This window comes from Manis javanica, chromosome 3, assembly GCF_040802235.1.
Source record: "Manis javanica isolate MJ-LG chromosome 3, MJ_LKY, whole genome shotgun sequence".
Taxonomy (NCBI): domain Eukaryota; kingdom Metazoa; phylum Chordata; class Mammalia; order Pholidota; family Manidae; genus Manis; species Manis javanica.
Genome location: NC_133158.1, coordinates 30928253 through 30942437, shown reverse-complemented (window position 1 = coordinate 30942437; position 14185 = coordinate 30928253). Strand labels below are relative to the sequence as shown.

General features: G+C 53.7%; 1 protein-coding gene across 20 annotated transcripts in view; it reads left to right on the top strand.

The window, feature by feature from the left end:
* Positions 1–14185, top strand: part of ATP2B2 (ATPase plasma membrane Ca2+ transporting 2) — a 358301-nt gene that overhangs the window by 326505 nt on the left and 17611 nt on the right. For all 20 annotated transcript variants that reach the window (XM_037000334.2, XM_073231033.1, XM_073231038.1 and 17 more), the window contains 4 exons: positions 8156–8335; positions 8531–8618; positions 12433–12539; positions 13039–13230. In XM_037000334.2, coding sequence (XP_036856229.1) covers positions 8156–8335; positions 8531–8618; positions 12433–12539; positions 13039–13230 — 567 coding nt within the window. The remainder of the gene's footprint in view (positions 1–8155; positions 8336–8530; positions 8619–12432; positions 12540–13038; positions 13231–14185) is intronic.

Below are 14185 nucleotides of genomic sequence, written 5' to 3'. Positions count from 1 at the left end.
ATAAATAGGGGTGTTGACAGCACCCCTACTCCCTGTAAGGATCAAGGGAGGTGATGTAATAAGTGAACCTAACAGGGAGTCAGCTCACAGTAGGTCCTCAGGCTCCTGTAGCTCAATCTGCTTCTGGGGAGAAGGCCAAGAATTCAGTGATGGGGATTTGCAGGGTCGGGGGACAATGAGATGTCATGATCAGTCGGGCTGCCCAGAGTAATAAGAGGTTGTGGGGAGAGGAGAGAGCTGCCTGAAATCTCCAAAATGCTGCTGTGGACAGGCGGAGCATGTCAGCTTACCCTGTGCCCGCCAAAAGGCAGAGCATGGAAGGGGCTTGAGGACTAACACAGCTGCTGGGCCCAGACCTGACTCCCAAACCAAGCCCCACCCCAGCTGGGTCCAGACTGGCCTTAGCTGTGGGATTTGGTGGCAATGCCCACTGGGACTTCCTTCATCCATCAAGGGTAGCTTCAGTGTTCCCCACTTGCCCCAACATCATTCCCTGGGGGCCTCTGGCTGTTGCCTACTCCTCTTAGAGCCTCTGTTTCCCCTTCTTTTAAGCGAAAAGGGGTAGATAATATGCTCTCCAAGTTCCTGGCCCTGGGATTGTAAGATTCTGTGTTCCAAAGACCATGTGAAACCAAAAAGTCATAGATGTGAACTTTCATGTTTAGACAGCAGGGAGAGGGGTCTAGAGTGTGAGCTCAGGCATCAGACTTGGGATCCTAATTTCCAGTGTTACTGGCTGTGTGACTTTGGACCACTTGCATAACCTCTCTGAGCCTCTATATCCTCATGTGCAGATGGGATAATAATAGTATTATACATACACACCCCAGGACACTGTGAGGTGTCAGATCATGCACAGACAACCTACAGGCAGAATGTCTAGCACCAGGCAGGCGGCCTATAAATGTGGGGCCCCTTCCTTTATGCCTCCCACTCAGTAGATATATTACTCTGGGTCCAGTGACATGTAACAGCCCCTATTACAGAGCCTGGCCCATGGGAGGTGCTCAGTGTTTGTGAAATGAATGAATGGGAATGAACAGGACTTGAAACCCAACTTTCCAACATATCACACACCAGGCAGGCCTACTCACTGCCATCCAGAGCCTAGAGTAACAAAGGCGACTAATACCCCTGGTGCCCAACACCAGAGCCCACGTGCATTTTCCTGCAGACTGCATCTCTGCCTGGATAGACAGGCCATTTATCAGCCTCCCTGTGGAATGCCTGCTCATTACCAGCCACTAATGGGTTCAGGCTTCCCTTTGTGCTCTCCTTCCAGAAATTCCCTGTGCAGCACATGAGGTCCGCCTTAGTCTGCTTTGTCCTACCCAAGCCCAGATCCCCCCTCCAGCCTCCACACCCAGAGTTCCTATCCTCCCTGAGACAGCCCTGAGGTGGGGTAGAAAGCAGCCCTGGACACATAACTTCTTTGGTCATGACCCATAACACTAAAACGTGTTTTATGTCCTGACTCAGTAAGCACGCACATGTAATCAAAATAAGAACCTCACAAAATCTTGTGAAGCACTTGACTATTTTCTGTTCTCTCCTATTTCTTTCTTTCCTTTTTTAAATGCTGATTACCACCCATGAAACTGATTTCCCAGTCCACTAAAGGGGCACAATCCAAGGCCTGAACTGCTGACCTAGTCTAAACACCTTCCTCTACCCTACATTTTCAGATGAAAACACTGAGTCCAAACAGGGGCAAAGACATTCCCAAAGTCTGGCTGAAAATGGCTGAACACAGCCCCATTGGAGCAGGTTTCTGCCTTCTTGCCCCAGGGCTGTCTCCTGGGTGCCACGAAATGAAAGGGCAAATAGTGCGAAGTTAGGAGGGTGGGAAGAGGCGAGACAGGGCCTCCGAGGGGCTGAGCTGGGGCCCTGGCATTTTCTGTAGCCAGCAGGGTCGTCCAGGGAAACTGGCTTCAGGCAGACTGGGAAGGGGGCCTGTCCCACCCAGCAGGGCTGGGAGCCCTTTCATCCTGGAGGCCCCTATACTAGAGAAAGGGGGCCTAGACCTGAGCCTGAGTGAGCCACTTCCCGTCTCCAGGCCTCAGTCCCTCCCCTGTACAATACGAGGTTGGCCCAGGTGCCCCTCTGGTCCCTTCCAAGCTCTGACATCCTGAGCCAGCTGACTGGAGCCCTTCCCCTCACTCCGTTTCCCACTTCTCAGCGCTGTATCCCTGTTCCCTGTTGGCAACCTCACCTCCTCACCATGGCTCACCCCCAGGATGTAGATTCAGAGCTTGTATGCTGTGTTGGAGAGCAGTGGCTTCATGGAGTGACACAGCAGAGTCAAGGGACATGGGTTCTAATCCTGCCCCACCACTCTGTCATGGAAGACCTCAGGGACAGCGCTTCCCCCAGCCTCAGTTTCCCCATCTGAACGATGAGAGTTGCATGTTCACAAGTGAGGGACACAGCAGGGTTCCTGGGGACAATCCTTGAAAGTATAAAAGCTCTAACCTGCTGACTCAGTATCACCCAGTGGAGCAGGGATGCCTTTTTTTTTTTTTTTTTTTTTTTTTACCCTTAAAATTTTTTTTTATTCATTTTATTATCATTAATCTACAATTACATGAAGAACATTATGGTTACTAGACTTCCCCCTTCACCAAGTCCCCCCACACAAACCCCATTACAGTCACTGTCCATCAGCATAGTAAGATGCTGTAGACTCACTACTTGTCTTCTCTGTGTTTCACATCCCTCCCTATGCCCCCCAACATTATACATGCTAATCGTAAGGACCCCTTTCTTGTTCCCTGCATTTATCCCTCCCTTCCCACCCCTCCTGCCCAGTACCTTTCCCTTTGGTAACTGTTAGTCCATTCTTGGGTTCCGTGATTCTGCTGCTGTTTTGTTCCTTCAGTTTTTCTTTGTTCTTATACTCCGCATATGAGTGAAATTATTTGGTACTTGTCTTTCTCCACCTGGCTTATTTCACTGAGCATAATACCCTCTAGCTCCATCCATGTTGTTGCAAATGGTAAGGTTTTTTTCTTCTTATGGCTGAATAATATTCCATTGTGTATATGTACCACATCTTCTTTATCCATTCATCTATTGATAGACACTTAGGTTGCTTCCATTTCTTGGTTATTGTAAATAATGCTGCGATAAACATAGGGGTGCATATATGTCTTTTTCAAACTGGGCTGCTGCATTCTTAGGGTAAACTCCTAGAAGTGGAATTCCTGGGTCAAATGGTATTTCTATTTTGAGCTTTTTGAAGAACCTCAGGGACGCCTTTTCGATTTATTTGGTTTTTAGCCTAGGGGATTTGTGCACATGGGGCCAAATGCAAATAGTTCAATGGCACAGACAGGGTGAAGTAGACTCCTACGTCAAACCCCTGTTCTGGGCTCCCAGGCAGCCATTGTCACCAGCTTTTGGGTGACCTTCGGGGAGTGTCTGTGCCTACAGTGAGTGTGTTTCTGTCAAGCTCCCCTAGGTAATTGTGAGACCCTCAGCCAGGACTACCTCTAGGGTCCTACAGATACTTTCAGATGCGTTTTGCAGCTGCTGCCAGAAAGAAAATTCTGCTTTTCTCAGTTTCCCCATCTGTCAAGGGGCTAATCTCCACCTTGTCTTCTTGCCTTGAGAAGACAAAGGACAGAGCAGATCAAACTAGGCTTGCCAAACCCCCCACCGTAAGACGGTACCTCAGGCACATCTCTGAGGCTGATGGAAGACAGTGTGGGTAAAGCCATCAGGAGAGCGACGGTCTGGGATTTTCCGGGTTATCTGTGGGTGTTTGGTGCCCTCGGAGTCACAGACAACGGCTGTCACCAGAAACAACAGATGTTTAAAAGCCTTTATTTAATGAAAACAGGAAGCGCCCATTTCCTGGCTGTTTTTCCTCTGCAAGAAAAATCTTGGATAATTTTAGCAAAAGAACAATTTTTTTTAACAGCTTTTTATGTGGAAAGCATATTTCACGCAGATCGATGCCTCTGGGGCTTGAGTCTTAATCATCTCTGGATCCTCAGTGCCCAGTCGGATGTTTAGTAGCTGGTTGTTGTACAAATGAATGAGTGAGCAGTAAAGGAGGCATTGAGCGGGGTTTAAAGAAGTGTCCCACTGGGTTGGAGGCATCGTGAGTGGAGAGCATTTCACATGAAAGATGGGAGAGACTGTCGACACACGGATTAAGGGAGAGAGGGCATTCCAGGCAGCGGGGGCAGTGCCAGGAAAGGCAAGGAGCTGGGAAGGGATGCTAAGTGTTCGGGGGCTGGTGAGTGCCACAGTTGGATTTGGACGAGAAAGGCTGGAAAGGGAGGTTAGAGCTAAACTGTGAAGGGTCTATATGTCCCTGTCCACACCCATTCACCTGGCTCAGTGAGATCATGTCTCGGATCAGGCTTCAAGGGACGTAAGCATAGAGACAGCCCACGCTTGCAGAGCCCCTGCCCTGTCTGGGTGCTGAGTGTCTGGCAGTCCTTACCCTCCAGATCCCACAGCCTGATGAAAATGTCTGAAGGGGGAGGTGTGGACCCAGAGCACATGAGAGCCTAAAGCAGGGCAGGACTGAAGCACGACAAAGACAACCAGGCAGGGGCCCCGCTGCTCAGAAAGGAAGGGGAGTGGCTCGAGGTGGCCAGGGAGGGTTCCTCAGATGTTCCCAGGTCTTCGAGGAGTTTTCCCATATTGGAGGTGGGTCACAGCCCCTAAGGCACCTGATCCAGGAGCCGTGGTGGAGTGCCCACACCATCTCCCCATGCCTCTGTGCCCCAGATGCCTCTCCACCCCACCACATGTGCATCCATGCCCTCCCTCTGCCTCCTTCCACTCTCCCTCGAGCAGAAAGAACAAGCGAGAAAGACCAGGGTCAGACCCCTTGCCTGCCTTCCCGCCCTCGCCACCAGGCTCTGTTGTCCCTGTGCTTGCTGCTGTTCGCCCCTCGCCACAGCATCCTCCAGCCTTAGAGACGGCCATGCCCATTATACAGATGAGGAAACCAAGGCTCGGGCGGGACCTGGTGCAAAGCCCACCCAGCCTTTTGGTCCCCGAACCCTCTCTCACTTAGGCAGAGAAGCCCCCACCACATAGAGGAAGGTTGGGGGGCCATAAAAACTGGCCTCCCTCTTCTCCCATAGTCAGCTTGTTTGGGGGAGGCCCAAAGGGTGGGGACTCTCGACAGGCAGATTTCACCTCTTTGAGATAGTTTTGAAAGCATAGGTTTGCTAAACATGTTTTTCTAAAACATGGCACCCATCACCTCATCCCCAGTTCAGACTTGCCATGGGTCCCAGGCCTGCAGGAGGGAGTCCCTGACTGCAGTACCTTCAGACCTCAGGCCCCTCTCCAGCTTCATGGCCAGCAGCCCCTACCCCACATCTCCCCTCAGCCTCAGCCCCTCCAGATCACCTGTAGAGCCCTTCCTTCCATCTATGCCTGTGCACCTGGTGGGAGAGTTCTCTACAGCCAGGACCACAATGAAGTAACCATCTAGGTAGCCCCAGCCCGGGCACAGTGCCAGGCACCAGAGCCTCAGTTAATGCTGGCTGAACAGAAGCAGCTCCCCTCCTCCAGGAAGCTCTCACAGATTTCTCCTCCCCACCCGCTTCCTTCTAAAGTAATGGTGCTGTCCCTCTGTGCTCCCAGAGCCCTTTGTGCCAACCTTTGCCAAAGACCATGCCTCATACAAGAATACAGGCCTGACACAGAGTAACTGTTCTGTTATCTGAGAAAAGGATGATTATGTGAACAAATATGACAGACTGTTCTACCATGGAGCAGCCAGCCTTGGAGGGAGTGAACACCCAGTCAATAGAGGCTTGCGAGCAGAGGCTGGCCTACCATCTGTCAGCAATGCCTGGGTGGAGATCTAGGCAATGAGCAGAGCATCAGAGTCATGACCTAAAGTTCCTTCCAACTCCAAGACCTCAAACATCTTGGAATCAAACAATTTAAATTATTCCTTTTGGGACAGATAAGGTGTGTGTTCCCAAAAGAACAGTGGCTCTTTCCCATTCTCTGGAACAGAAGACAGCAGAGGGCTGCAGGCCAGGTCACAGCCATTGTGAGGATAAATTATGTAAGCGGGATCTTAGACATTCCACATCCCCACACCCTCCAGCTCCTTAAAAAGAAGTCTTGACTGCTTATGTAGCACCCACTGTGGCATGAGGCAAAGGTCTTGTTCATATGGCCCCTGAGCCCTGAGCAGGCACCAGAAGGCTCCTCCCTGGCCCTGGAAATGTACCCAGAAGAGACCTGTGGTCAGCTCATCCTGTTCTAGCCCTTCAATGACAGGGTGATCACTGCCTGCCACAACAGAGCTTGTCTCTTACACAGCTCTGGGAGCTGCGCAGGGCTGCTTGTCTTCAACTGGACTCCCCACAGCATTCATTTTTCCCTCCACTACAAGAGGCCCACATTTAGAAGTCCGAATTTTCTCTATAAGCCCCTGAAGAGAGTGACACCACAACCTGTCCCGCAGACAGGTCGCTGGCGGTCAGGGTAGGGGAACAATGGATAAAGGGCAAGGCCAGAGGCAGGGAGGTGGGAGAGGCTGGGCACTGACTCCAGCTGGAGATGGTGGTACTCCAGGCTCAAGGAACAGCAGGTGGCATGGATGGGGGTGGACAGGGGTGAGGTATTTTCAAGAGTAATCCTTGTTCTTAAAATCTCTGAGGGCAGAAAGGGACCACTGGGCAGGAGTTGTCCACATCCAGCTCTAGGCCAGGCTCCAACTCTGTGTATCAGTCTGCCAGGGCCCCCATAACAAAGGGCTACAGACTGGGCAACTTCCACAACAGAATGTTGTCTCACAGACCTGTAGGCTGGATGTCCAAGATCAAGGTGTCAGCAGTGTGAGTTCCTTTGAGGGCCATGAGGGAGAATCTTTCTTACCCAGCTTCTGGTGTTTGCCGGCAGTCTTCGGCATACCTTAGCATGGGGCAGCATCTCCCCATCCCTGCCTTCGTCACCTGACATCCCCCCTGTGTGTGTCTGTGTCCACATCTCCCCTCCTCATTAGGACTCCAGCCACACTGGGTGAGGCCCACCCTAATGACCTCATCTTAACTTGATTAGCCCTATGAATACACTATCTATAAACAAGAGCACATGCATACGTACTAGGGGTTCAGATTTCAACATATCTTTTTAGGGGATCACAATTCAGCTCATAATAGTCTTCAAACCCTCTCAGCAGTGGCTTGGCAGGGCGGAGGTGAGAGTGAGCTCCCAGGCTCTAAGATGGTCGAGAGCAGTTGAGAGTCAAACTCAGCCCCTCCAGGCCTGAGATTCTAAAGTGCTTTTGGTCTTTTGGTACAACTGGGTTTTCTGCCTTTGATGTGCCCTCTCCCACTCAAAGGCATTTTTTCAGCAAAAGCAAATAGCACTTTATTTCATTATTTGTCACCGCCCATGGGTAAGAATTTCTTGGTGAGTTGATCTATGTTGTGTGTAAAGAGACAGCAACTCCAGGTTGGTTTTCCCATCCTAATTGCTGGGTAAATGCACAGCTCTGGGGAGGGCAGGGCATGTGGGGGAGGGGCGCTCGTTGGCTTCTGATGAGCTGGGTCTGCTCTGGCCTGAGTGGCCCAGACACCAGTCTATCATTACAGTCTGGGCAGGAGGCAGTCCTTACTCTCTCAAGGAAATGTTGTATTTTAGATGAAGCATAATCATTTGTATTTATTCTCAGCCAATGTCACATTCCCCCTCAAAAAAACTGAAAATACACAAATGTATTTTATCAGTGAGTTTTTAGGATAAAGCAGACACAAGTTCCTGTGCAATAGAAGAATGTTCTGTGCTTTTGCCTGGAGCCAGATCTGAGGGGATACTTAGTGGGGTCTTCCTCAAAGTCCTTGTCTAGGTCAGGATAACCAGCGGTTTCAGCTCAGGATGGGCTATTGCAGTGGTAGGCGCGGCTTCCTGGGATTCTGATGGGGATAATTGTGAGACCCACATGAGACCATTGAATCAGAGGATGCTGTGATCAATTAACAATGCCTGCCATGGGCACAGGAAGGGAGGAGATGGCCCATGTGCCATATGTACTGTCATATCTCATGGTCATCTAGGCCCCTTACAATGGAGCTCCTGGGAGCAGGGCTCACTCTGGAGTCCATAAGGGCAGTGAAGGCCTGCCCGAGGTGGTGCGCACCCCCATGGCTCCTGCCCTCCCACCCAGGTCCCAGAAGCCATCCGCAAGTGCCAGCGGGCAGGCATCACAGTCCGCATGGTCACCGGGGACAATATCAACACAGCCCGTGCCATCGCCATCAAGTGTGGCATCATCCATCCTGGGGAGGATTTCCTGTGCCTAGAGGGCAAGGAGTTCAACCGGAGGATCCGCAATGAGAAGGGAGAGGTATGTGCCCAGAGCAAAGGGTCTCCGGGGGATGAGCTAGGAACGGGCCTGGCAGGCACAGGGGTTGCATGATTATACAGAAGCCAGCCAGTGTGCCACTAAGAGCCCAGTGACTCTGGGTGAGTCCTCTCCCCTCTCCAGGCCTCAGTCTCTCTCCCTGACCCCACCAACCTGTCCTCCCCCAACCCCCTCCAGATTGAGCAGGAGCGAATCGACAAGATCTGGCCAAAGCTGCGGGTGCTGGCACGCTCCTCCCCCACAGACAAGCACACCCTGGTCAAAGGTAAGACCTGGGCGACATGGGCAATTCTGAGGCCAGAATCCCCTCCTCTCCTGGTCCCTGCAGCTTCTGTCCAGGATAGAAGGGGCTGTTGTCTGGGGCTCCCCATACCTGGGGACACCTCTATCCCACCCACTTTGCAGTCCTGGGAAGCCGCCCAAGAGCCACAGTGAGATGGGGAAGTTATGAATCTTCTCTCTGGGCTCTTCCTTCTCTAGGAAGCAATGGGACTGGTTCTACCCAGTGTCCAAAACTTAGGGCCTGAGGGCTGTATGGGCCCCAGATGTATTTTATTTGGCTGGTAATGGTGCCTTTTAATAATGTTGAGTTAGAATGACTATATACTGACTGCTCTCTCATGTCCGACACAGTCTTTACCACTCCTCAATGTGTGACATTCAGCTCACTCCACTTACTAATGTTCTCAGTCTGGCCCCAGAGTTTGTGTTTGAGACCCTGGATCTGCGTGGTCTTGGAGGCCCCCAACCAAATCTTTAACCAGGACCCCAGAGATGGGCTATTTTGGGAATGGCAACCTGAGAGATGAGGCCAAAAGCCAGTATCCTTTTCCTGACCTTTCCCCCTCCAGAGCGAGGGCACATCGGTTGCTGAGTCCATCTCTGTGGCCAGCTGCTGGACACTTTTAGAGCCACACAGCCTTGGGTTCAAGTCCTGACCCTGCCACTGATCTGCTCTGTGGCCTTGGGCAAGTCCCTCCTCTTCTGGGACTCAGTTTCTCTTCTGTAAAATGGCCATGGGGGGCAGGTTTCCGGATAAAGCCATCCCCTAGGACATCTTGGATTTTTTTCCCTAAGTGCTGCCCAAGGAGATTAATGGAGGCAGATCTGGCCTGGTAACAGAAACACAGGGCCCTCCAACCACAGATCCCCGAACAAGGGGCCCCCAACCTATCCCCATTTCTTACTCAACCACTTATTCATTTATTCACCCATTCTCTTGCTAAATGTTTATTGAGGATCTACTATGTGCTACTATGTGCCAGGCCCTGCTCTTGGCAAACATGGTCCTTGCGTCTTGGGATTTATGAACCAGGTTTCATCCAGCAGACACTAAATAGGTGGCATCCCTCCATAGAGCTAGAGGCAGCACTGGTGGGTGATAAAGGGGGATCTGTGGCCTCTCTGGCCTCTAACTCAGGCTGCAGAAGAGAGGTCACATCAGAGGCCATTGAAGATGGAATGGGGATCCAGGAGAAAGGGTTTGTGTTTGTGTTTCTGGCGGGGCAGAGAATTGCACTGTGAAAGTCCAGAGGCAAAGATTTCCAGGCACCTTCAAGAAGTGGAAAGAAAATCACTGGGGCTGGGACCTCAAGCAAGAGAGGGAGATAGAGGAGGAGACTGAAGAAGGGGTGCCAGTGTCAAATCATGCAGGGCCTTGAATGCCAAGCTAATAACCTACGATGTTGGCTCAGAGTCAGGAGACATTGGGAGGGTCTTGCCAGGAAAAGCATTGTTTTAGAAAGCTCACTCCCTGCTGTGTGGAGAGTAGCAGGGAGGCAGAGGGACCACCGGGATTGTCCAACTTTAATAGGTGACACCTGGACTGGGTCCAGTACAGGTGAAGCTGAACGTTGCAAGATCTGAGGACTGCCTGGGTGGTGGAAGGGCCTGGGCCTGGCAACTTGGATATGGTGGAAGGATGAGAGAGGTGAGCAGTCCAGGACTCCTGCAGTCTACACCGGTTTGAGAGCCTGCTGCTTGCAAGCATGCCCCGTGGTTTCTGAGTGGGCAGCTGAATGTTAGGAGCTGCAAGGGAAGGGGAGATATGAGGGGAAACTTATGCATTCTGGCTGAGCTGGAGGCCCTCTGACGTCCAAGTGGAGATGTCCAAGCTGGACATTTGTAGAGTCAGGGCTCAGTAGAGAGGTAAGACAAAGGCATGGACTGCAGAGTCTGCAGAGCAGAGGAGCTGGCTGCACCCAGGAAGCTCCCACCTGGGCCACGAGCAGAGGTGGAGGTCTGAAAGCAGAGACCATGAAGAGGCAGCCAGAGGAGTAGGAGGACAGCCAGGGACAGTGACATCCAGGAAGACAAGGAAGGGAGCCTGTTGGGAAGGAAGGTGTGGTCCACAGCATGCATGGCACCGAGAGGTCCAGAGTGGTGGGACAGGGACGTGACCATAGAGGTGACCGCAGAATCGCCCCTGGTGACCAGGCATGGTGGGGGCAGTGTCAGTGGAGTGGCAGGGCCGTGTTAGCACTGGAGGTGCAGGAGAAGGGTCTGGGGGTGGATGCCCTCCCAGCTCCCCGCCCCTATGTGGAACAGCAGGAATGCTATGAAAAGGCCAGTTCCAGCCTGGGAAGCCACTGAGAAACCCCCCTCCACCACCACCTTAGACAAACACCCCAGGCAGGGATGAAGGCCTCAGATGCCAAGTGGACAAACTGGAGGGGATATTCTGGGCAGTGGACTCAGGTACTGCCACCAGCTGGAGAGAGAGCCCAGGATGGCTCCCAGAGCACATGGCCTTGGAGCTGGGCCTTGAAGAGTGTGGAACCTTGATAGTTGGAAAAAACTGGGGTGTACAGTACCCCAACTCAGGAAACTCATTCCCTCATTCCACAGGCTGTTGCTGTTTGCCAGGTACAGGACAGTGAGACACACATATCGGAGCCACAGTGGTCTGTAGGATGGGTGGGGTCCTCGGGGGGTCACAAAGTCTCCCCAGGGACATAGCAGCCAAAATAAGACTGCAGGTGGGTAATGGGCACAGCTGGCCAAAGGAACAGGCTGTGCAGACACAGGGGCAAGTGGGAGCAGGCTTTGCAAGAACCATAAGCCACTCCTGTAGCTGGAGCACAGATTGGGGGTGGCCAGGCAACAGGAGAGGAGATCAGAAAAGGAATGAGGCCTGACCACAGAGGACTTCAGACTTCAGAGCTGAGAACATGGGTGTCATCCTGAGGCTGGGTAGCCTTTGGCTGGCGACACAGGTTCAGACTCAGGTGTTAGACCCTGAGGCTGCTGTCAAATTGGAAGGGGAGCCCAGAGGGGGCGTGGAGATGCTGTTGGCAGAGGGGATGGGGCTAGAGAGTAGTGGAAGGATTCCAGTGGGATTGGGAGCCAGAATCCACAGGCCTTGGTGTTGGGTTTGGTTTGCCGAACAAGAGAGGGACATGTCAAGACTGGCACTCAGATTTCTGTCCTGAACGTGGACATCTCTGCTCAGGGCTGCACAAACCCCACACATGCCCAACAATGACAACCTTTCTACAGGTCCTAGCTCAGTGAAAGGGACCACATGCCATGTGTTCATCCTGTTATTTGTTGAATATTTTATTGAGGATGCATGTCTGGAGAAAGGTCAAGGCCACACAGTGGGTCAGGGGTCATTGGCAAATGGCCCAGCCCATACCCCTCTCGGGCATGACTGGATCCCAGGGAGCAGGGGAGGGATGCTAGGGAGCAGATGGAAGGATGCTGGAAAAACCTTGGAGCCCCAGGAAAAGCTGGGGCCCCTGGAGTGCAGGCAGAGCGGGGAGGTGTTTCTGGCTGGGGTGGCCACTGGTGTGGCCAAAGGCTGTAGAGAATGAAGAGGGTGCTGGAGAAGTGAGCCTGGCCAAGACCATGGGGAACGCAGCCCTGAGCCAGCACAGGGCTAAGATGCCCAACGTGCCCTGCAGGAGCTATGGAAAGCCTGAAGCTAGGAAGTACCATGACCAGAGCGAGTGGCAGAGCGGGGCCAAAGAGGAGGCTGTGCCCAGCCCAGGGCCCTCCTGAGGATCAGGGCTGGCTGAGGCTGTCCCGCCCCCCTGAGCATCCCAGGGCCCTGAGCATATTACCGCCCCACCCCACAGGCATCATCGACAGCACACACACTGAGCAGCGGCAGGTGGTGGCCGTGACGGGGGATGGCACCAATGACGGGCCTGCACTCAAGAAGGCAGACGTGGGCTTCGCCATGGTAGGAGTGCTCGTGTGGGGCTGGAGGCAGGGCCTGGCAGGGGCTCATGGGTGGGGGGTGTGGACAGTGCAGCCTCAGTCTGCCTGTGTACACTCAAACCAGTTCACACACCATCCACCTTGTGTTCCTAATGCTCACAGACTCAGCCTGGCCTCCAGGGTCTTCCTGGAAGGGTAGAGGGAGGCTCCCTCTCGGGGAGGGAGGAGGAGGAGGGGCTGAGGAGAGGCTTTCTGAAGCAGAGGGTTGGCATTGGGGCTGGGTGTTGGATGTTGTTGGATGTGTGAGGAGTAGGGGTGTGTGTGTATGTCCCATTGGTGTGTGTGTGTGTGTGTGTGTGTGTGTGTGTGTGTGTGTGTGTGTCCCATTGGTCTGGCTGTGCTGGGCATTTGGTGAGGGGGTGTGTGGGGAGAGTTGAGTAGGACAGGGGATGATGACAGCGCTGCTATAGCTGCTGATCTCCCCGACCACCCCACCCAGGCTCCTGTCCCTGTCCCCACAGGGCATTGCAGGCACGGACGTGGCCAAGGAGGCATCAGACATCATCCTGACAGATGACAACTTCAGCAGCATCGTCAAGGCAGTGATGTGGGGCCGCAACGTCTATGACAGCATCTCCAAGTTCCTGCAGTTCCAGCTGACCGTCAACGTGGTGGCTGTGATCGTGGCCTTCACAGGCGCCTGCATCACGCAGGTGGGCCCTCGGGGAGTGGGCAGGGCAGGGCATGCCAAAGCCTGGGGAGTGGCTGCTGGGGCCAGGACCACACTGCAGACCTCAGGTGCAGGTGCCAGCCCCAGGAGCTGAGGCACAGAGGCTCTGTGAGGCGGTGGGGCTTCCCCAGGGTCAGGCCTCCCCCCGTGGCTGCCTGACCCAGGTGCAGGCCTGGCCTTTGCTCCAGGAGGCCAGAGAGGCAATCCTCGAGGGAAGCAGGGCCCCTGGCCACATAAACGGCCAGAGGGTGGCAGGGGTGTGGTGGGGCCAAAGGGGGTTCGGGGCCAGCTGGGTACAAGGAGCCAGCCGGACCTTCAGGGGCCTGAGTTCTGCTGTGGGGTATGTTGGGAGAGGCGTGCTGTCTGGGTTCCAGAAGCCAGTATAGGGCAGCAGGAGGGAGTTGGGGACCGTGTGTCACTGGGAGGGGCAGCTGTCTGTCAGGATCACAGTCTGAGTCTTGAGCAGCTCCATGTCCTGAGGCCAGCGGAAGCCAGCCAGACGGCCTGGATGTCCACAGCCTCACTGCTTTCTCACTCAGCCCCATGAGGCGGGAGCTGTAATGATCCCCATTTTACAGAGGCAGAAACTGAGGCTCAGAGGATGGACCTACCAGGCACCTGCCATTGCTCCCAAGGCTTCCTGCTTCCTCCCGGGGTCTGGCCAGCCTGGACTGAGGAGGGGAGGGGCGGAGGCCAGGCCCATGCTGGCAGCCGTGTGGGCAGACAGGCTCCTGGCCATAGACGAGTCCCCAGAGGCCTGAAAGGCAGCACTGCCCTGAAGAGCTTTGTGGCCTGCGGATGCTGCTTGCCTCTGTTGCATTCTGAGCCCTTGAGGATGCACATGGCAGCACCCAGTCCCCCAGCCCTGAGAGTCAGAGCTGTGGGGTAGTAGCTGGAGGAGGGTCACTTCTACTCCACGGCGCCTTCTCTCCTGGTCT